General features: G+C 33.8%; 5 protein-coding genes across 5 annotated transcripts; 2 read left to right on the forward strand and 3 right to left on the reverse strand.

The window, feature by feature from the left end:
* LOC107647801 lies at nt 6,194-7,334 on the reverse strand. Its single transcript, XM_016351850.1, has 2 exons — nt 6,506-7,334; nt 6,194-6,240 (listed from the first exon to the last, which is right to left on the reverse strand). Exons 1-2 carry the CDS (start codon nt 7,332-7,334, stop codon nt 6,194-6,196), a joined length of 876 nt encoding a protein of 291 aa, XP_016207336.1.
* On the forward strand, nt 7,870-9,698 carry LOC107647802 (rust resistance kinase Lr10-like). The gene is made up of 2 exons (XM_016351851.2): nt 7,870-8,500; nt 8,580-9,698. The coding sequence occupies exons 1-2, from the start codon at nt 7,870-7,872 to the stop codon at nt 9,674-9,676; spliced, it is 1,728 nt and encodes a 575-aa protein (XP_016207337.1). The 3' UTR covers nt 9,677-9,698.
* On the reverse strand, nt 11,310-13,013 carry LOC107647803 (rust resistance kinase Lr10-like). The gene is made up of 2 exons (XM_016351852.2): nt 12,933-13,013; nt 11,310-12,731 (listed from the first exon to the last, which is right to left on the reverse strand). The coding sequence occupies exons 1-2, from the start codon at nt 12,979-12,981 to the stop codon at nt 11,635-11,637; spliced, it is 1,146 nt and encodes a 381-aa protein (XP_016207338.1). The 5' UTR covers nt 12,982-13,013; the 3' UTR covers nt 11,310-11,634.
* LOC107605707 (rust resistance kinase Lr10-like) lies at nt 13,645-18,082 on the forward strand. The gene is made up of 2 exons (XM_016307671.2): nt 13,645-14,655; nt 16,907-18,082. The coding sequence occupies exons 1-2, from the start codon at nt 13,797-13,799 to the stop codon at nt 18,043-18,045; spliced, it is 1,998 nt and encodes a 665-aa protein (XP_016163157.2). The 5' UTR covers nt 13,645-13,796; the 3' UTR covers nt 18,046-18,082.
* LOC107605708 lies at nt 18,339-21,000 on the reverse strand. The gene is made up of 3 exons (XM_016307672.2): nt 20,751-21,000; nt 20,283-20,615; nt 18,339-19,487 (listed from the first exon to the last, which is right to left on the reverse strand). Exons 1-3 carry the CDS (start codon nt 20,868-20,870, stop codon nt 18,738-18,740), a joined length of 1,203 nt encoding a protein of 400 aa, XP_016163158.1. The 5' UTR covers nt 20,871-21,000; the 3' UTR covers nt 18,339-18,737.

Consider the following 21,594-nt stretch of genomic DNA (forward strand, 5'->3'; position numbering starts at 1 on the left):
GTTCCTATTATAAATCGATACAAGCTGTGTTGATTTAGTACATAGTTTGCATGGCTCATAGTAAATTGAATGTGGGTGATTCGATTTATACATAGGCTCATCCATGCTAAATTTACAATACCCAATTCGATTTACTCTTATTTCCTCTATATATACAATTTGAACCCCTTCTATTTGAATTACATTTTCCAACCCACACATCCACCACACCAAAAATCCAAAGGAACTAAGGCATTGTACAAATAGATACAGTGCGCTTCGAATTGTATATACGAGGGAATAAGAGTAAATCGAATGGGGCATTGTAAATTTAATTAGTATGGATGGGAGCTTATATATAAATCGAATCACTCACGTTCAATTTACTTCGAGTCATACAAACCATGTACTAAATCGATAAAGCTTGTATCAATTTACAATAGCCACATTTGAAACTTTGGGTAATTTAGATCATCCTAATTTGATTTACTCTTCACCCTACTAAATTTATTGGCCCTAATTCGATTTACTATTATTTCTTGTAAATCGATATAGGGTATTTCGATTTATATAGAAACACAAATTGGGACGTGCACAAAACGATTTGTGAGAATAAAGAAGGATAAGAGTAACTTTAGGAAGTAAAATAAACGAGTTTTAATAGGAGAAAATTCAAAATGTTTGTAAAGAGTTTTTATCGGAGAATTTTATTCTTATTCATTGAAGTTATAGCATATAGATACTATATATATGTCTCTAAAATTGTAATTGAAGTTAATAGCAATAACAATATCCTTATTCACATCATTTTATAGAGTTAGTTAGAAGAAATCTTTCATATTGTTTTTCCTCTTTACAAAATATATAGCGAGTACATTATTGTGAGTAGTGTTCACTTTCATATTACTTTGTATATATTAGAAGTCAAAATTTTGCTGTAGACTCAACAATTGGTATCAAGAGCCAATTGTGGGGAGAACATACTTTAAATGTGGGGAGCCTAGACAATTCAAAGCAAATTGTCTAAATAAGAAGATAACTTTCAAGAAATAGAACAATGACAACCCAAAAGAAAAGCAAGAAGCAAGCTACGTCTCAAATGATGAGGATGATTGTTACTCTGTGGCGAAACAATCTTATAAAATCTTCAATAAGTGAATTCTTAATTCAGGAGCATCTCACCATATGTGTCTAAATAGAAAGTGGTTTACTACCTATCAAAGCATAAATGGTAGCACAATTTTAATGGGCAATGATCATATATACTTGTAAAACTGTGGGGTTGGGTACTATAAGAATCAAGATACATGATAGAATAGTAAGAACCTTAAAGGATGTGAGACATATTCCAGACTTGCAAAAAAATCTTATCTCCATAGGTTTGTTGGAGAAAAATGGTTGCAAAATAGTTATGGAAAATGGGGTACTAAAAGTTGTTCGTGGTTCTTTGGTAGTGATGAAGGGAGTTCGTTACGGTAATCTTTATTCTCTTTTGGGGACACAGTCACAGGTGAGTTAGCAGTTAGAATCGATGAAAGTAGAGATCAAACAAATTGCACAAGAATATGGCACATGCGACTTGGACATATGTCAGAGAAAGGTCTATCATTGCTTTGTGGACAAGGTTTGTTGAAGAATATGAAGAAACCACAAATAGAATTTTGTGAGCATTACGTGTATGGAAAGGCACACAGGATGAAGTTTTCTACAAGCAAGCATAAAAGCAGAGGGTTGTTAGACTACGTGCATACTGATGTTTGGGGCCTGTCTAAAGTTACTTCCAAGTATTTTGTTACTTTTGTTGATGATTATTTCAGATATGTTTGGATTTACTTCCTCAAGTATAAGAATGAGGTATTTGACACTTTTAAGTAATGGAGAGCAATGGTTGAAAATTGAACAGGTAGGAGGCTGAAAACTTCCCGATCAGATAATGACACAGAGTACACGGATGAGGCTTTCAAGGAGTTCTGTGATCGAAAAGGCATCGTGAGACACTGGACAGCTAGAGAAACACCACAACAGAATGGAGTCGCTGAACGACTGAATCGTACGCTACTTGAGAAGGCACGGTATATGCGCTCTAATTCTGGGTTAGGCAGAGAATGGTGGGTGGAGTCGGTTGCTACAGCTTGCTACATAGTGAACTGATCCCCACATTCTTCTCTAGATGGAAACACACCTTATAAGGTGTGGTAAGGAAAACATGCAGATTACGATAAACTCGGAGTTTTTGGATGCACAACCTATTATCATGTCAAAGATAATAAGCTTGATGATAGAGCTAAAAAGGCAATCTTTTTGGGGTATCCAAGAGGGGTTCAGGGTATCGTCTTTATAGCGTAAATAATTCTAAGTTTATAATTAGCAGGGATGTTACCTTTGAAGAACGATCTATGGTATCTTTGTCTAAAGATACGATGTCAGATAATGGTAATATTGGAAAAACTTTAAATATTCAAGTGGTGGAGATAGAGTCTAAATACCAACAAATAGATTATAATAATGTTTAGGTAGAGCATCCTAATGCTACTCGAGATGATGTAGAGGATGAACTTGATCATGAAGAGATTCAGCAAGAAAATGCACATGCATTACAATAGTAGCAGCAGGATTCTTTGGCATCCACTAAGCCAAAGAAAAATTATAAATTCGTTCAGAAGTTTGGGTCAGACAAGTTTTTGAGACATTATGGGCAGGTAAACTTGGTAGATTATGCACTCTCACTGGAGGATGATGAGCCGGTCACCTTCAAACTTGTTATCAAAGACAAAGATAGAGAAAGTTGGTTGGTCGCCATGGAAGAAGAGATGTAATATCTCCATAAGAACAAGACATGGGAGGTGGTCCCGTTGCTCGTAGGAAAGACTACAATTGGTTGTAAATGAGTGTATAAAAGAAAAAAAAATCCTACTAAGTCAGATGGTATAAGATTCAAAGCTAGGTTAATAGCAAAGAGATTTGCACAAAAAGAAGGTGTTGATTACAACGAGATATTTTCTCCTGTGGTGAAGCACACTTTCATAAGGATGCTTTTGAGTCTTGTTACTCAGGGTGATTTTGAGTTGGAACAGCTAGATGTAAAGACAGCTTTCTTGCATGGTGACTTAGAGGAAGAAATTTACATGTATCAACCTGAGGGTTTCAAGGTTGAGGGTAAAGAAAATCAGGTATGTCGCTTAAAGAATTTGCTATATGGATTGAAACAATCTCCTCGACAGTGGTATAAGCGATTTGACTCCTTTATGTTAAAACAAGGTTTTTCCAAAAGTAATTATGATTGTTGTGTATACATTCATAAGCTTTTTGGAAGTGATTATATCTATCTTTTATTGTATGTGGATGACATGCTTATTGCTTCTAAGAGCAAGGTGGGATAGATAGGTTGAATGTTCAACTTGGTAAAGAATTTGAAACAAAAGATTTGGGTGTTGCACGAAAAACATTAGGCATGGAAATTAAAAGAGAGAGATTAAGTCGAAAATTGTTCTTAAGTCAGAGAGGGTACATTGAGCGCGTTATTGAAAGGTTTGAAATGAAAAATGCTAAGCCAGTAGTAACACCGTTGGCTCCACATTTCAAGTTCTCTGGTAAACAATCTCCCACAACAGCAGAAGATAAGACTTACATGGAAAATGTATCTTATGCTAATGCAGTCGGTAGCCTAATGTATGCTATGGTGTGTACACACTCAGATATTTCACAGGCAATCAGTATTGTTAGCAGATTCATGGCAAATCCGGGTAAGGCACACTGGGAAGCAGTCAAGTGAATATTAAAGTACTTGAAGGGTACCATTGACATAGGTTTATGCTTTAGTGGAAAATATGTCAAATCAGCGGCTTTATTGATTCTGATTATGCTGGTGATCTAGACAGAAGACGTTCTACGACCAGTTATGTATATAAAATATAAGGTGTTCCAGTTAGTTGGCGATCGATGTTATAAGTTACAGTGACACTATCTACTACAGAGGCTGAGTACATGGCAGTAGCAGAAGAGGTGAAAGAAGCATTGTGGCTAAAGAATCTTAGCTTTTAGATGATTTGGGATTTCAGTAAGATTGCGTGAATCTGAGTTGTGATAGTCAAAATACAATTCATTTGGGTAAAAATCAAGTTCATCATGCTCGTTCCAAGCATATTGATGTAAGATATCACTTCATGCTTGATGTCATAGAGAAAGACAACATTTCTCTTGTCAAAGTACACACAGATGAAAATCTCGCAAACATACTGACTAAAGTAGTGTCAGGAAGGAAGTTCCAACACTACTGTTTAGAATTGCTCAATGTTGTTCCATGTTAGGCATAGGGATACGAATACCATACTTTGATCGTCCAAAATTTGAGTAAATTTCAAATTGTGACCGAGGTGTAGAATTGTGAGAATAAAGGAAAGTTAAGAGTAACTTTAGGAAGTAAAATAAATGAGTTTTAATAGGAGAGAACTCAAAATGTTTAGTAAGAAGTTTTTGTCGGAGAATTTTATTCTTATTAGTTGAAGTTATAGCATAGAGATACTATATATACGTCTCTAGAATTGTAATTGAAGTCAATAACAAATTAACAATAATAATATCCTTATTCACATCATCTTATAGAGTTAGTTAGAAGAAATCTTTCATATTGTTTTTCCTCTTTACAAAATATATAGTGAATGCATTATTGTGAGTAGTATTCAATTTCATATTATTTTGTATCTATTAAAAGTCAAAATTCCGCCATAGACTCAACACGATTTAACATTTGGGTGTTGGGGTAATTTTTTGTTTGGATTAGTTTATTAAAGTAAATTACCTTTTTTTTTTTAATTTTATTCCTCTTAAAAGAATGAAACAAAAAGAATTGTGAGAAAATGAAATAAGAAGAAAAAAAGATAAAGAAAAAACAGCATAATATGAGGAGAATGAAGAGAAAGAATTTTGAATTATGCAAAACTTATCAAAATAAAAATACATCGAAATTTTTTAACAAATACACATAAATTTTTTAGTTTTTAAACCGAAAATTTGCTACAAAAGCACAAAAATGTCTTCTTTAATGCTGTATTTATTCTTTTTCTTTTTTTTTTCTTATTTCTTTCTTTCTTTTAGTTGAATGAATATAGGTTCATCATATTTCTAGTAATTTTGCAACATTATGTGTTTTTTTTTCTTTGTTTTTTTTTTATTTTTATTCTTGTTAAAAGAATAAAACAAGAAGAAATTTGAGAAAGTAAAACAAGAAAGAAAAAATGAATAAAAAAAAGATGACGATAAAAAGGAAGAAGCAGCAGCAGCAGAAAATGAAGAGGAGAAAGAGGAAGAGTTTAGAATTATACAAAACTTATCAAAATAAAAAAACACCAAAATTTATTAACAAATACACATGAATTTTTTAGTTTTTATACCGAAACTTTGCTACAAAAACACAAAAATGTCTCTTTTAATGTTGTATTTTTTCTTCTTTTTTTTCTTATTTCTTTATTTCTTTTAGTTGAATGAATGTAAGTTCATTGTTTTTATTTTTGTTTAGAAAGTAAAATAGAAAAAAAAGATTAATAAAAAAAATGATGATGATAAAAAAGAAGCAGTTGCAAGACTTAGTGCATGTTTGGGCGCCATTATTTTGTTAAAAAAAGATATTTTTTCAATGAAAAAAGATTTTTTTTTTATTTTTTAACGTGTTTGACAAATTTCTAATAGTAAAAGTAAAAGCACTAGTAAAATCAAAAAAAGATCTTTTTTGAGAAGCTGTAATTTACATCTTTTTTTAAAAGATCCTTTTTCCTTAAAAAAAAGATGTTTTTCATGTAATAAATGAACAAAAAGTACTTTTATATTGTTATACCCAAACATAATTGATAGATAAAAAGACCTTTTTACATGAGATATCCAAACATAAAATTACTTTTACTTCTCTATAAGATCTTTTAAAAAAAGATAACTCGAAAAAAGATTTTTTTTTAAAAGCTCACCCAAACAAGCCCTTAGAGTAATTTATCATGGTCTAACTAAGTACTTATAGAATGATTAACACTTTAGTATTGGGACATCTCATTAATAAATTAATATATAAAAATAATCGAATAAATTGTGTGTTTTTTGTCAAGTTGTAGATAATATTCTCGCTTTTTGTATGCCGATCAACTCGCCTCATAAGTTTTTCAAAAGAAAAAAAAAACAAAAGACAAGAGAAAAATGAACAATTCTATTTCTATGTATGGGATAAAATTCAGGAATCCATACCTTCTGCAATGATTTGGAGCTTTGACACGTCACCTAAATCACAGTAAACATGTATTAGCCGGCGAATTGCGAAGATAGAAAAACGCAAAATAATAGTAATTAAAATTCAAAAGAGAAAATTGAGCTAAGATGGGGTTGATCATGATCAGTTCCGGTAATGGTAGTTGAACACACAAATTTCTTTGTTATATATTGAGGTCTCCAGTCTTGGCTCTAGTGTGATTATACTCTTATACAAATAATGACATTTTATTCGGATTTTTTTATAGAAATAATGTTGAGAGTTTAATTTTCTTACCGCATTCATTGAACGTTATTGGAGTGAAACAGTGATCCGCTAGGGATCGGCAAGTGATGAGATTTGGAGAGGTTTCGTTGAAAAAGCAAGAACTCAGCTGGTCACAGGCAGATGGACAAGCACCGCCGAGCATCCACGAAAGATGAAATCCGCAAGTGAGTTTTCTATGGATTTCAGCGTATGACAAGTTTTGGTCGATGATGAATGAATCATACACCGGTCTCGGTGGAACAAGAAAGGATGAGGCAGCAACCATCTTCACATGGCACTCATCTCTTAATTCACCCACCTCCATGTCTCCAAGAACAGCATAAACATTGCCTCCTTCTTTAATGCAAGGGGAAGCATCCACGAATCGTGGATTGTCCCTGATCGGATTGCTGCAGTTCAAAAATATCACGTTCTCGAACATTCTTACTAGAGCATAATAAGTTCGTTCTTGAGTGGCTCCATATGGTTTGGGGACACCGATGTACCCATAACTGTCACCGAAATTGGTAGTGGATAAAGAATAGCTGGGAAGGGTGGAGCAGTCATCCCCTGAGTCTGAGATGGCGGGATCTACAAGCCTGATTGTGAAGTTATTGTAGTTTATTGCCTGCACATGGTAGCTTATACCGGGGAAAAGATATAACACCGTCCTGTTATTCTCGCAAGACAACTCGTACCTTCGATCCCCACAGTTTTCTGGATCATCCTTCAGCCTGAAAGGATGCTTTATGTTGCTGATTTTGCCGCATGAAGAAGGGTTACATGCTGCTCCCTCATCCTTGTGAAAGAGCAAGTGTAAGACTAGTAGTGAACACCACAAGGCTTTCCCTCTGCTCATCTGGGAATGCGTAAATAAAAACGGAAATCTACTTTGTTGAACACAATGATGGACTATTTTGTGATAAACAAGACTCCAATCAAGTTTAACTTTAATTGAAAAGAAAATGTTGAAAACTCAGGTGCAGTCAATTTCTTTAAGTGAAATTGACTATACATGAGTTTCTACTTTTTTGAGAACTTAATTATTTTGTAATAAAATTTAGGGAAAGTATGAGGAACCAATGGAATATTTATACAATGTGTACAATGGAAGTTTAGAGAGTATTAGAGATATAATCATTAGTGTTACCTTTTCCCATCAGCTGAAGCTTTTGGGATGAGTGGTATCATGCATGGTATTAGAGCGCTAGATCTGAAAGGTCACGGATGATTATTCTAGATAGTATGGAAGATGTTCATTTTGTAATTCAATAGCCCATCTTTAAAAAATTATTGACCCATTCTACAGTCTTGTTTTTATCATTTTGAACTTAGTTCATTTACAAAGCAAAGAAAACTTTGATTTCCCATCTCATCTGATGTTATCATTGACCATGGCAGCATTATTATTGGTGCTGCTGCTGAATCTGAATGTGGAAATCGGAAATTGCAATGATGATCCCGATCCATGTCCCGTGCGTCTCTACTGTTCAGAAGACGAAACCAATATCCTTGAGCTGCCTGCCTTTCCATCCTCAGTAAAACTCCCCGTCACAAGCATTAGCTACACATCAAACACCTTACAAGTATATGATCCCAAACACTGTTTTCCACAACTCTTTCTCACACTCAATTATTCATCATTTTATCCTTTCCAATCCATTAAACAATCACTTGATTTCGATAGTTTTGATGATCCTCTACAGCCAACAAACTGTACTTTCTTTGATTGCTCTTCAAGCATAGAACTAAACATCCTCAGAGGCTACTACGAGGAACAAGATCCGTTATCTTGCCCGATTCTTATTGCCTTAGATGACGATAACATCATCGAGTCCAACCTTGTATTCTGCACAAAATTGACTCGTCATGTCTTGCCAATTTCTGTATGTAAGATACAGTGGAATTGGGAACCATTATACTTGGTATGGTCCACAGAAACTTTCAAGAGTGGATGCTTTGTTGCTTGCAACGTATCCAACAAGGGCACTGAACACCATGAATCCATTCTTTTACCCCTTACAGGTAACAAACTTAAACTTGGATTAAACACCATTATGGTATATTTACTTGGAAAGTTCAATGTGTTTATAATGTTATGCAGGTGCAACTCTCCTTGTGCTAATACTGGGTGTCATGTATCATATATATTGCTATTATAGAAACAAAGGAGAAGATCAACAAAGAGTTGAAACTTTTTTGAAGGACTATGAGGCATTAAACCCAACAAGATTCTCTTATGCTGATATCAAGAAAATTACAAAGCAGTTTAAGGACAAGTTAGGTGAAGGAGCTCATGGAGCTGTCTACAAAGGTAAATTAACTAATCAAATTCTGGTTGCCGTCAAGATTCTCAATAAAGCAGATGGAGATGGGACAGAATTCATAAATGAAGTGGGAACAATGGCCAAAATCCACCATGTCAATGTGGTTCGCTTGCTTGGCTACTGCGCCGACGGATCTCACCGTGCTTTGGTTTATCACTTCTTCCCCAATGGTAATCTCCAGAGCTTCATTGCTCTGTCAAGCGAAAAGGAAACCTTCTTTGGATGGAACAAGATGCATCAGATTGCTGTGGGCATAGCCAAAGGGATTGAATATCTTCACCAAGGCTGTGACCACAGAATTCTGCATTTCGACATTAATCCTCGCAATGTCTTGTTAGATCAAAATTTCACTCCTAAAATTTCAGACTTTGGTTTAGCTAAGTTATGCTCCAAAAATCGAAGCACTGTGTCCATGACAGCAGCTAGGGGAACCTTAGGATACATGGCGCCTGAAGTTTTTTCTAGAAACTTCGGTAATGTATCTTACAAATCCGATATCTACAGTTATGGGATGTTGTTGCTTGAGATGGTTGGAGGAAGAAAAAATACAAATGCGAGTCAAGAAACATTTCAAGTTCTATATCCGAATTGGATACACAATTTGCTCGAAGGAGATGACACGTATATTCCAATTGACGATGATGGAGATTTTAGAATTGCAAAGAAACTTGCAATAGTGGGACTATGGTGCATCCAGTGGCACCCGGTGCACCGTCCCTCCATGAAAAGTGTAGTTCAAATGCTTGAAGGAGAGGAAGATACGTTAAAAGTGCCTCCAAATCCTTTTGAATCTATAGCTGCGACTAGTTCAAGTGCAATTATTCCAGCAAAATTCTTGAATTTGGAATTGGAAGTAATTCCAGAAACAGACTAGTTTAATTAAGTGAGTTACTTTAGTTTGGACTATTTAAGATTCGTTAATTCATCTCTCTCTCTCTCTCTCTAAAATTCATCTCTTTCTCTATCTCTCTCTGTATTTATCTCAAATGGCCTCCATTCATATTTTAAAAAGTGCAGTTATTTACCGTACAAATAATTAATTGTTCACGACTTTTACAACGCTAAGATCAAGTAGACAGTGAGGCCTCTATTGAATATGAATATGGAAAAGTCTAGGGCAGCAACTTTATTAAATTCTGACCAGTATATAACTAGCAAAGAAAAGTGAGCTATTGGATGAAATTTTACGCCAATCTTACACCATTAAAATTATCATTGATAACTATTTGATGGCTACAAATCACAAAAGTTACTGTCCCCTAGCACTCCTCATTGAATATACCCTTGTTTTTATCTTTTTAATAGAAAATCAGAAATAACGTTGTCAATTTGGATAGTGAATGCCGGCACAAATTAATTTTAAAATTGAATTGAATTTAGTGTAATTTACCAAAACAGAATTTGGAGCTGAAATATGTGGATATAGAATTTCTATTTTTCAGAGTGCGAGAAAATGAATCTACCACTTTGATTTGATCTGAAAAAAAGTGCATTTTACATTCTAAAAAAAAAAAAAAAGAAAGGCTTCTCACTGACTGGGAAAAAAAATTTTACAGATTGCAAAAAGGTTAAAAGAAAAATAAAGGAATTCACTTAAAAAGGAATATTTTCGGATTTCACCCACGAATCACAACAAAACTATACACACAATTTTCAGCCGAATGCCGGAGTTGCGTAACTATTCCATATGCTTACTTGCCAAATACCGTCTTGGACATATAAAAATATCATCTTATTTTATTTATTAATCAACAAGTTAACAAACCACTAGTCATTATCTTTATGGGATATATTATCATATTGATAATCATTTCGTAATATTATATATAATTTAGAGTATAAGGCTATAAGCTACTTAAGAAATTGTCATTATAAAAGTGCTTAGTTTTCGTCGAGAATGTTAGACGTACAAAGAACAAGATGATAAGTCTACAATATGTGGCATCTAAAAGTTCAACCGAAATTGAGTATAGAGCCATAACAAATGCTGCTTTTGTGAAGTTGTGTGGCTCACCAATTTACTCAAGTTTATTGATATTACCATTAACTCTGCCATGTTATTTTTGTGATAATATTTCGACTATTCAACTCGCTTCTAATCCTACCTTTTATAAAAGATCCCAATATATTAAAATAGATTGTCACTCTATAAGAGAAAAAGTTAAAACAGGCTTCATCAAACTAATACATGTCCCAACAAAGCATCAATTGGCAAACATTCTCACCAAAGCAGTTTTGACATCACAATTCAGCTCCCTCATATCTGTTGGGAACCTACAATTTATATACTTCAATTTGCGAGGAAATATTAGTTAAAGTTGTGGGTTACGTTCTCTTGTATATAAAACAGCATGTACACACTCTATTCTTAATTTAAATCATTTATTTTTTCATTACCAAAGTCTCTGAACTAATATACAGCACATAAATTTAAACAAAAACAAAAGCAATATAAAAAATATCACATCTCCTTGATATACTTGTCCTTTTACTTGACATAATAAGAAACAAGATCGTTAAAAAGCTAGGTCATGGATGGTAACATTTTTCTGAAGCAGCTCAACTGCGACCTCTGAAATCGACATATAGTTTGTATTGATGCATAACGGTTCGTCGGTTCCTAGCTTCATAATTGAAATAGATGTTACACATACTAATTAACGTAGCCTTCTAACAGGAGCTAAGCCATTTTTTATATATATTTTTGCAGGTATTTTTTACCATACACAACAAAAAGTTAAAAGGTGAAAAGCAACTTTCTTTGATTACAACATCACACACATGCACACACACCAAGTGCTAGTTAAATGTTTAATAGTATGTTGAATCAAACTAGTCTGTTTCTGGGATTACTTCCAACTCCAAATTCAGACGTCTTGCTGGAATAATTGCACTTGAAGTAGTCGCAGCTGCAGATTCAAAAGGATTTGGCGGCACTTTCAACTTGCTTTCCTCTCCTTCAAGCATTTGAACTACACTTTTCATGGACGGACGCTGAACCGGGTGCCACTGTATGCACCATAGTCCCACTATTGCCAGTTTCTTTGCTATTCTAAAATCTCCATCATCATCAATAGGAATATATGTATCATCTCCTTCAAGCAAATTGTGTATCCAATTGGGATATAGAACTTGAAATGTTTCTTGACTAGCATTTGTATTTTTTCTTCCTCCAACCATCTCAAGCAATAACATCCCATAGCTGTAGATATCGGATTTATAAGATACATTGCCGAAGTTTCTGGAGAAAACTTCAGGCGCCATGTAGCCTAAGGTTCCCCTAGCTGCAGTCATGGATACAGTACTTCGATTTTTGGAGCATAACTTAGCTAAACCAAAGTCTGAAATTTTTGGAGTGAAACCGTCATCTAACAAGACATTGTAAGGATTAATATCAAAATGCAGAATTCTTTGATCACAGCCTTGGTGAAGATATTCAATCCCTTTGGCTATGCCGAGAGCAATCTGATGCAACTTGTTCCATCCAAGGAAGGTTTCTTTGTCGCTGGACGAAGCGATGAAGGTCTGGAGATTACCATTGGGGAAGAAGTGATAAACTAAAGCGCGGTGAGATCCATCAGCACAATATCCAAGCAAGCGAACCACGTTGACATGGTGGATTTTGGCCATAGTTCCCACTTCATTTATGAATTCTTTCCCATCTCCGTCTGTGTTATTGAGAATCTTGACAGCAACCAGAATTTGATTGGACAATTTACCTTTGTAGACAGCTCCATGAGCTCCTTCACCTAACTTGTCCTTAAACTGCTTAGTAATTCTCTTGATATCAGCATAAGAGAATCTGGTTGGGTTTAATGCCTCATAGTCCTTCAAAAAAGTTTGAACTCTTTGTTGATCTTCCCCTTTGTTTCTATAATAGCAATATACATAATACAAGGCAGCCAGTGTTGAGAACAGGAGAGCTGCACCTGCATGCCATTATAACAAAATTCAATTTTGTAATACTAAATTTATTTCATAAAACTAATACAATATTTTTGGGATAGGCATAGTTCTTGGCAATATATAATAGGGCAGAGTCCCTTGCTTACTCTATCTATTCAAAGTTTCAAACATAAATGATATTCTATGAAGATAAAATAATAGTAATAGTAATAGTATTGTCTCACCTATAACGGGTAAAATAATTGATTCATAGTATTGTGTCCCCTTGGGCATGTTGCAACCAACGAAGCATCCACTATGGAAATTCGTTTTTTTTTACTTTCTTTCCTTCTATTTTTTCTTCATCCAAACAACACAAAAAAAATTAACTTTTCTTTCTATTTTCTTTCTTCTCATTTTCTTTCCACCTATTTTCCACTTTACATTCAAACAATATCTAAATGGTTGGAATTGAACACGTTACCGACATGCTTATGCATTGGTTTCCAAGTCAATGGCAAAGAGGGTTTTTCAAAAGTAGTTAGCTCATTGCCACTGAATACATGCTTGAAAATGGTATATGAGTTTGAATTGTTTACACCAAAAATATTTTTTTTAGTGACTAAACAAAAAAAGAAAGAAAAAAAATAGAGACAAAATCAAATTAATTAGTTAAGTTCATATTTAAATTTATTAGATGTTGATCTTCACTTTATGATTGACTTTAAGCTATACAATCTGCAAAACTATTTGTATTTTTTTGAATTGAAAGAATATAGGCTGTCCAATTCTAATTCATAATCTTCTATATATGCTTTTCCAAATTTCATTCTTTAAGCTATACAATCTGCAAAACTATTTGTATTCTTCTGAATTGAAAGAATATAGGCTGTCCAATTCTAATTCATAATTTTCTGTATATGCTTTTCCAAATTCCATTCAGAAATATTCTTACCAAACATTCTTTGATTTACCAAAAAAAAAAAGCTTATAAATAATCGATTTCACAAACAACCTCACCAAATTCACCATTCCAAACTAGAAGTAAACCTCTCCAAATCAATATTAAAACAGTTTGGTCCTCACCGCAAGTTGCTAATTCCTGATCAATGATGAGCAGTAGAAAAGGTTTCTGCTTCTCCCGCTTAAAGTTGCTGCTCCTGATTGTTACAGTTGCAGCAGCTGCTGATCATAACAGAACATGTACGCCCTCCGCATGCGGCAAAGTCACCACCATAACACATCCTTTCCGGCTAAGGGGCGACCCTGCAAGCTGTGGCGACCGGAGGTACGAGTTGTCTTGCGAGAATAACATCACCCTCTTATATCTTTTTCCCGGTAAAACCTACCATGTTGAGGCAATAAACTACAACAACTTCACGATCCGGCTTCTAGATCCATCCATCTCAGAGAATGACTGTTCTACCCTTCCTCGCTATTCTTTATCCTTAACCAATTTCAGTACCTTTGGGGATGACTATTATTACAAAACAGTCGCCGAAGTCGGCACCGGAAAATATGAATTCCTTCAAGAACGAGTCTCCTTAAATGGCTCCACACCGGAGGAGAACGCAGTGAGAATGTTCGAGCACGTGGTGTTCTTGAACTGCACCAATCCGGTGAGGGACGATCCACGATACGTGAACGCTGCTCCTTGCATTAAAGAAGGGGGTAATAATGTTTATGCTGTTCTTGGAGACTTGGCGGTGGTTGAATTAAGAGATGATTGCCGTGTGAAGCTGATTGCAGCCTCATCGTTTCTTGTTCCACCGAGATTATGGCAAGATTCAGTGTTCATCGAAGAGAACTTGGCATACTCTGAAATCCATAAGAAACTCAGTTACGGATTTGAACTTTCGTGGATGTATGGGTTTGCTTGTGAAGATAAATGCGGGATGAAGAATTTTTGCTTATTCAACGAAATCACTCAGAATATCACCTGTGGGGATCCGGATTCCCTCGTCCCCTGTGACTACTATTCACTGCTGATGGTGAACGACAAATGTTGTAAGAAAAGTTTATTCATAGTTAAGATTATATTAAGTAATTTAATCAAATATATTAAGTTATTCAATTGTTATATTCGTATGAAGCTATTTTTATCTTGTTATCTTCAAAATTGGAGAGCTAATCAATTTTTAATAACTGATTTAATTTAGGGAACCCGTCAAAGCTACTAATAATTGCGCAAGGTATGATTTTTATCCCTTGAGGCCACTACTTGTCTTTGTTTATTTAATTTCACACCGAAAATACAATCCTTTTTAGGCCTTAAAGCATGTTGTGTCGCATAAAAACAAAACTTTCATGATTAAAATTTATGAATACTGAGTATAGAACTATGCATAAATTTGGTGAAACACTACTTTTTCTACACTCATCGTAGATGTTACAGTTCTTGAAGAGGAGGGAGATTATAAACAGAACAATACATAGCAAGAATCAGACCTAGATTTGAATGAGAGAAGGAAGTAAAGAGTAGTAATCATTGATTTGTCATAAGACTTCCCAGCTCTCTAACAAACTTTAACGGACTCAGATATCTTGTTACACACGCTAACCAATCTGTTAATTACTAACTACCCTTAACCAATCTTGTTAGACATCAAATACTTTTTCTTTTCTTTTCTTTTTTTTCATCTTTTTCTCATATAAAAGAGTTGGAACTTGGAACCTTTAAGTTAAAAAGTTACAAATCTTGTTTGATGTCAAATTTAGGTGCCAAATATAGAAACATGTGATATTTATATATAAACCCATTTTTATGAGTTTATGTATCACTATTAGTGGTTTATTGCCTTCACCATGTTGCTAACTTTTCACTGATTCTTTTCAACAGATTTTGCATACGGAATTTTGAAAGGTAACTTCTCATTCCTTAGTATATATGTGCAGTTGCATGGTGTAAATTTCCTTTTCAATGTTATTGTTTGGCGTAAGTGGACGACACCATGAGGAGTATAACTGATAAGAGAGATTTTAAATTAGTAAATAATTAAGTGACAAATCATAAAATGGATATACTGCCATATATTGAACTAAAGGTGTTTAACTAAAATTGGAAAAAAAAGAGAAAAACAAAAAGGAGTACGTAGTATATAAATGTAAAAATAATAATACCAAATAGTTATTTAATATTAAGAGAAAATCTAGATAGCAGCACTTTTATTAAAATTTGGTTTCAGAAGAAAATTGAGTAATTCCACACCATTAGATATAATCTTGCACCATTAAAAACATTGATGATAGCTAATTGATAACTACAAATCACAAAATCTGCTGGCTCCTAACACTCCTCTAATATTAATATTAGGATAAAGTCTTTTTCATAAATTTTTTTTTTGAATATTCTTAAGATTTTTAATTTAATTCAATTTTATCGTTAATATTTTATTATCAATCATCAATTAATTTTTTCTATTTTCCTCCAAAATCCTAAACCCCATAATAATATAATATTATCCTTACGAAGAATGCTAGGAGATAGTAGATTTTGTGAGTTATAGTCATCAATTAGCCATTAATAGTATTTTTAATGGTGTGAGATTTCATCTAATGGTGAAGAATTCCTCATTTTACTTTTGATGGCTAAGTGCTGGTCAAATTTTAATAAAAGTATTGGCCCTAAACTTTCACTTATTCTCACTGTTAAAGCATCAGCAATTCAGTACTATTTCTCCCAACACCACTTCCTTCTCCTTTTCTTTCTCCCTCTTCAAAAGAAAAAGAAAAAAAAAATCCACAACCACCACTATTCACCCTCCCACTCTCATCCCACCCCGCGGCCCTTAAAATATTTTAGTTAACACTAAGAAAGCTTATTAAGTTATTAGTAATATTAAATCATTCATAACTTGGGTTGTACTAGGTAAACAAATGAGGCAAATGATTAATTATCTTTTAAAGACTAATTTGTCAAACTTGTATTCTAGTCTTGTGTCTTCTAAGACTCAAATGTCTGATTCTTTTTACATCTACATATATTATATATCAAATAATAAATTCCTTGTACATACTTTGAATAAAGTTTTATATGTGTTCATTGGTAGCAAATACATTTAAATTGATCCATATTCTTATAATTACACAGGACTTCGCAAAGTGTGGCACACGGATAGTGGTGAACACTTCTCTAAAAGAGATGTAATACCTGTTGTTAAGGTTGGATTATTCATGGGATTGTTTCTGATGTCATACATAATCCTCAAATACTCAATAGGTGTCATGTTTTTCTTTTCATTGTTGATCTACACGTTTCGAAGAAGGCATATATCAATCTATGAAAATATTGAGGATTTTCTACAAGGAAATACTCTCATGCCAATAAGATATTCATATAAAGAGATAAAGAAGATGACAAGAGGTTTTAAGGAGAAGTTGGGAGAAGGAGAATTTGGTGCAGTATACAAAGGAAAACTACAAAGTGGGCCTTTTGTAGCCATAAAAATGTTGGGTAAAGCCAAAGCTAATGGCCAAGAATTTATCAGTGAAGTTGCTACCATTGGTAGAATACACCATGCAAATGTGGTAAGGTTGATTGGGTTTTGTGTGGAAGGTTCAAAACGCGCTCTTATATATGAATTCATGCCAAATGGTTCTTTAGATAAATATATATTTTCTAAAGAAAAAAATGTATCTCTAACTTCTGAGAAGATGTTTGAGATATCCCTTGGTGTGGCACGTGGTATGGCTTATCTGCATGAAGGTTGTGACATGCAAATTTTACATTTTGATATCAAGCCTCACAACATTCTTCTTGACGAGAACTTCATTCCTAAGGTGTCAGACTTTGGTCTTGCAAAACTATATCCTCTTGATAATAGTATTGTGACTTTGACTGCGGCAAGAGGAACCATTGGTTACATGGCCCCAGAATTGTTCTATCAAAATATTGGAGCATTATCTTACAAGGCTGATGTGTATAGTTTTGGAATGCTTTTGATGGAAACAGCGAGTCAAAGAAGAAATTTAAATCCTCATGCAGAGCATTCAAGTCAACTTTATTTTCCATTTTGGATATATGATCAGTTGGCTGCTGAGGAAACTGATGAGATTGAGATGGAAACTTTTATGGATGAAGAAAGGAGTGAGTTAGCAAAAAAGATGTTTATAATTGCGTTGTGGTGCATACAACTGAAGCCAAGTGATCGTCCCTCAATGAGTAAAGTAGTGGAAATGTTAGAAGGAGATGTTGCAAGTATTGAAATGCCTCCAAAACCTTCATATTGTCCAAATGATGTGATTCAAAGAGATTCTGAAGTTGACTCATCAGGAGTAGATGCTTCAAATAATTCTTATGTGTCTTCAAGTTTTGAGGAGGAAAGTACATCCAATCCCTTGTTAAAGTTTTCTGCTTGATGACCAACATGGTTTACTTCTTTACAATCTTGTTTTAGTTATTAAGTAAAAGGACGAGTAAAAACAGTAAAAATTTTAATGAAGTTGTACGTGTGTATGTGTGTGTTTGTTTAATCAACATTATTCATTAATCAGAATTGTAAATCCAATATAATTATCATACATACAGCAATAACAAGAACAAACCAAACTTACAATTATAACCAATGTTGGAATATTTATTTTCAACATGTACTATGATAACAATACAAATCTTTCACAACATGTTAACATTGTCATAATAATACAGTTATAATGATAAGTTACTCTTGCATATTGTATTCATAACCAAAGATATATAGAGTACACTGAAACAGCACATTCAGCACCTTCCCCGCTATAGATATATAGAGTACACATTTCCAAAATAATACACCATCTTTAGTACAAGACTTCTCCATCGTAGCGCTAATCAAAGAATTGTTTTTCAAATCCAATATCACTACAAAAAGCATGTAAAAACAAATTCTTCTTTCAATTTTTTTCTTTTTCACTTTCTTTTTTGGGATATTTACAAAGCCAATCATGAGTGCATGAGTGATATATTTTACAAGAGTTAGTTAACTCCTTTATCTAACAGCATCAACAGATGAATCTATGAAAAGGCCTATTAAAGTTTTGGAAAAAAATCTTACAACTTACAAGAGCATCTCCTACCACTTCACATCCAATGTGAGAGCTTCTGGAGGAAGAAGAACCGGTCGCAATTTCGTATATGACATATTAGACATCAAATTAGCCCATGAAGCTGAATCGGATTCGATAAAAGGTTTCACTTTCTTTATCAAAACCGGCTTTAGCCTGTCTGCCTCGAGTTTCGCCAATATCTCGAACCAAAACCTCTCTACACTGGGTCTTGTTCTCCAATCAGGTAATGTGCGACTAAGTGTGACATTACTCCCTATGTCTCTTTCCAATTCTAGAGGGAACTTTACAGCAGCTGATGCTTTAATGTTTGCTCTCACGAAGCCAAAAAACTGATCTTGAAGAATCTTATGACCAACAAGACTCTTCAGAATTTTCTCAAACACACTTAATTTAGAGCTTAATTTATCAATGGGGCACGCTCGCTTTCTACGTGTATGGCCATGGTAACATTTTTCTGGAAGCAGCTCAACTGAGTCCTCTAAAATTGATGTAGTTTCTATTGGTGAATAACGGTTCCTAGCTTTATAAGCTACTAATGATGCAGACCCGAATATGCGTACGGGAATTAACGGCATGCACATTGACTGCAGAAAGGGCCAAAATGTACTTCTTCCCTTGCTATATAACGCAGTCCCATTTATTCGCAGATCAAGATCAGATGAGTAGAAAAGAGATATTTCTTGTGCTTGTTTTACTTCTATTGTAATACCTTCACCAACAAGGATGTGTTTCAAACCAGTATAAGAAACATTCATCTGCAAAATCAAAAGGTAGTGAGACATCAAAACAGATAGTAACTAAACGAAAAATTCAAAAGATATATCTTAGCTTGCTATTTGCTTAAGAAACAAGAATGTTATGTCATTGATGGCATATAAATGTTAACTCTAACGACATCACTAATGACAGTAAGATTTCTTTGACTTTGAAGCATTAATTGTCACAGATCAACGTCAAATGAAGATAAAATGCTTAACATATGTGGCAAAAATCAAAGTAACAGGTTCAATGGTTCATAAATATGAAACAATAAATGAAGCCGTATTTAAAGCTATAACAAATCTAAGAAATAACAGCTAGTTACTTTCAATAACAAACACAGTGAAATAATACTTGCACCTTGTTCTTCATCTCACATTTAAATCCACATGAAGAATATTTAGTTCAAATCTGTTACAGTTTAACATTGCAAAAATGTTTTTTATTGATTCCAATCACTTGCTATATTAGTAAAAGCAAATTACTTAGGAAATGGATTTAATTGGATAACAGTGTAAAAAGATTATTTTTAAACTCTTAACTCCCCTAACAACTCCTTCAAAGTTCAAACTCTATGATTGGCTATCACTTAAAATTACTCCAAAAAAGAAAAACATAATATAAAAAATTAATCTAACAGCGACATAAGAAAGAGAAACAACAACTTCCAAGTGAACAAGAAAAGAAACATGAACTTCAAGTTCAACTACTTCTGCCACATAGAGATCTGAATAGAACAGCAACAGAAAACTACTAAAAAACTAAAATTTAGATGAGAAATCATATCATACAGGCAATGATAGTGAGAATCTGTGAGTGTCATCAACAACCAACTCAAAAGGACCTTCCAATTTGATTGAATCAAGAACAGCCGTGGAGCTAACACGATGAATCAGAGACCCTAAATCCTCTTCCACCGATTCGGGCTTCCTCCTCAACTTGCTCCAACTCGCAACCTGATCAGAGAATTTCACAGAAAAATTGCTCTTTTTCCCAAACCCAATTCTGAACTCGAAGTTCTGAAACGTTCCAAACCTGAACCTGTTCCCAACAGATTCCGAATTAAGAACCCGCAAATCGTTCAAATCCCACTTCTGCTTCAACGAGATTGCCTTCAATACATCCTGATTTCAACGAATCAGGTAATTAAAAATAAAAAATAAAAAAAGTTTTTTTTTATTATTTTTAGGTTTTTTTTTATAATGAGTAATAAAATAAATGAACAGAAAGGGGAAAGGGAGTGAGAGGGGGTAAGGTACCTGTAAGATGAGGGTGAGATTGGAAGAGGGGTTTGAAGAAGAAGAGTACGAGAAGGGAGTGATTTGAAAAAGAAAGAGGAAGAAGAAGGAGAAGGAGAGTGAGAAACGACGAGAAAACATGGTCGTTAACGGCGGAAAGTGGCTGAGATATGTGTAAATTACGACGTTTTGGTTAGTCGGTTGGATATGTAGTCTACTCTACTCTAAAAAAATTGCTTCACTATCAATATCATTAGGAAAAGTATATCATTATCCTAATTTCTCTCAACTTACTTTAAAGAGAAAACCCTAAAACAGCACCTGATAATTATCTTAAAAGATAACGAAGTTTTTTAATAAAAAAAAATTTAATTTGATCTCTGATAATTATTTCGAAAAAATAATAAAATTTTTATGTTAAAAAAAATTAATGTTATTTTTTTTAGGGTAAAAAACTTTAATAAGCCATTTCAAAAATCATGTAACGTAAATACGCCAAAGCGAAAATCGTTTCAGCAATAAGCCAAATTATATTTTTATATAATTCGAACCATGTTGGTTCCAATTCCATTTCTACATAATTCGAACCAGTTTGGTTCGAATTACACACAAACACACGCACACACTAATTCGAACCAGCTTGGTTCGAATTACACACAGTAATTCATGGTATAATTCGAATTATGCTGTTAAAAAATTAATAATTTATTTAAAAAATTTTATTAAAACAATTAATAATTTAAAAATTAAAAAAATATATATTTTTATTTCATACGTTAAAAAAAGCTAACAAAATATTTAATTACGAGACTTCTTTAAAATATTAATGAGCTATCAATTCGAATTCCATACAATACTTTTCTGT

Source organism: Arachis ipaensis, chromosome B06, assembly GCF_000816755.2.
Source record: "Arachis ipaensis cultivar K30076 chromosome B06, Araip1.1, whole genome shotgun sequence".
NCBI lineage: Eukaryota > Viridiplantae > Streptophyta > Magnoliopsida > Fabales > Fabaceae > Arachis > Arachis ipaensis.

Bases quoted from the DNA above. Each gene is read 5' to 3' on its own strand.
- LOC107647801 (XM_016351850.1), bottom strand. From the start codon at position 7,334: ATGAGCAGAGGGAAAGCCTTGTGGTGTTCACTACTAGTCTTACACTTG. The intron at 6,241-6,505 runs GTAAGAAAATTA...ACTGTGATTTAG, and splicing joins AATAACGTTCAATGAATGCG to GTGACGTGTCAAAGCTCCAA.
- LOC107605708 (XM_016307672.2), bottom strand. From the start codon at position 20,870: ATGTTTTCTCGTCGTTTCTCACTCTCCTTCTCCTTCTTCTTCCTCTTT. The intron at 20,616-20,750 runs GTACCTTACCCC...CGTTGAAATCAG, and splicing joins ATCTCACCCTCATCTTACAG to GATGTATTGAAGGCAATCTC. The intron at 19,488-20,282 runs GTATGATATGAT...TTGATTTTGCAG, and splicing joins GATTCTCACTATCATTGCCT to ATGAATGTTTCTTATACTGG.
- LOC107605707 (XM_016307671.2), top strand. From the start codon at position 13,797: ATGATGAGCAGTAGAAAAGGTTTCTGCTTCTCCCGCTTAAAGTTGCTG. The intron at 14,656-16,906 runs GTGACTACTATT...AATACTCAATAG, and splicing joins TCCGGATTCCCTCGTCCCCT to GTGTCATGTTTTTCTTTTCA.
- LOC107647803 (XM_016351852.2), bottom strand. From the start codon at position 12,981: ATGCCCAAGGGGACACAATACTATGAATCAATTATTTTACCCGTTATA. The intron at 12,732-12,932 runs GTGAGACAATAC...AATGGCATGCAG, and splicing joins AATTATTTTACCCGTTATAG to GTGCAGCTCTCCTGTTCTCA.
- LOC107647802 (XM_016351851.2), top strand. From the start codon at position 7,870: ATGGCAGCATTATTATTGGTGCTGCTGCTGAATCTGAATGTGGAAATC. The intron at 8,501-8,579 runs GTAACAAACTTA...AATGTTATGCAG, and splicing joins CATTCTTTTACCCCTTACAG to GTGCAACTCTCCTTGTGCTA.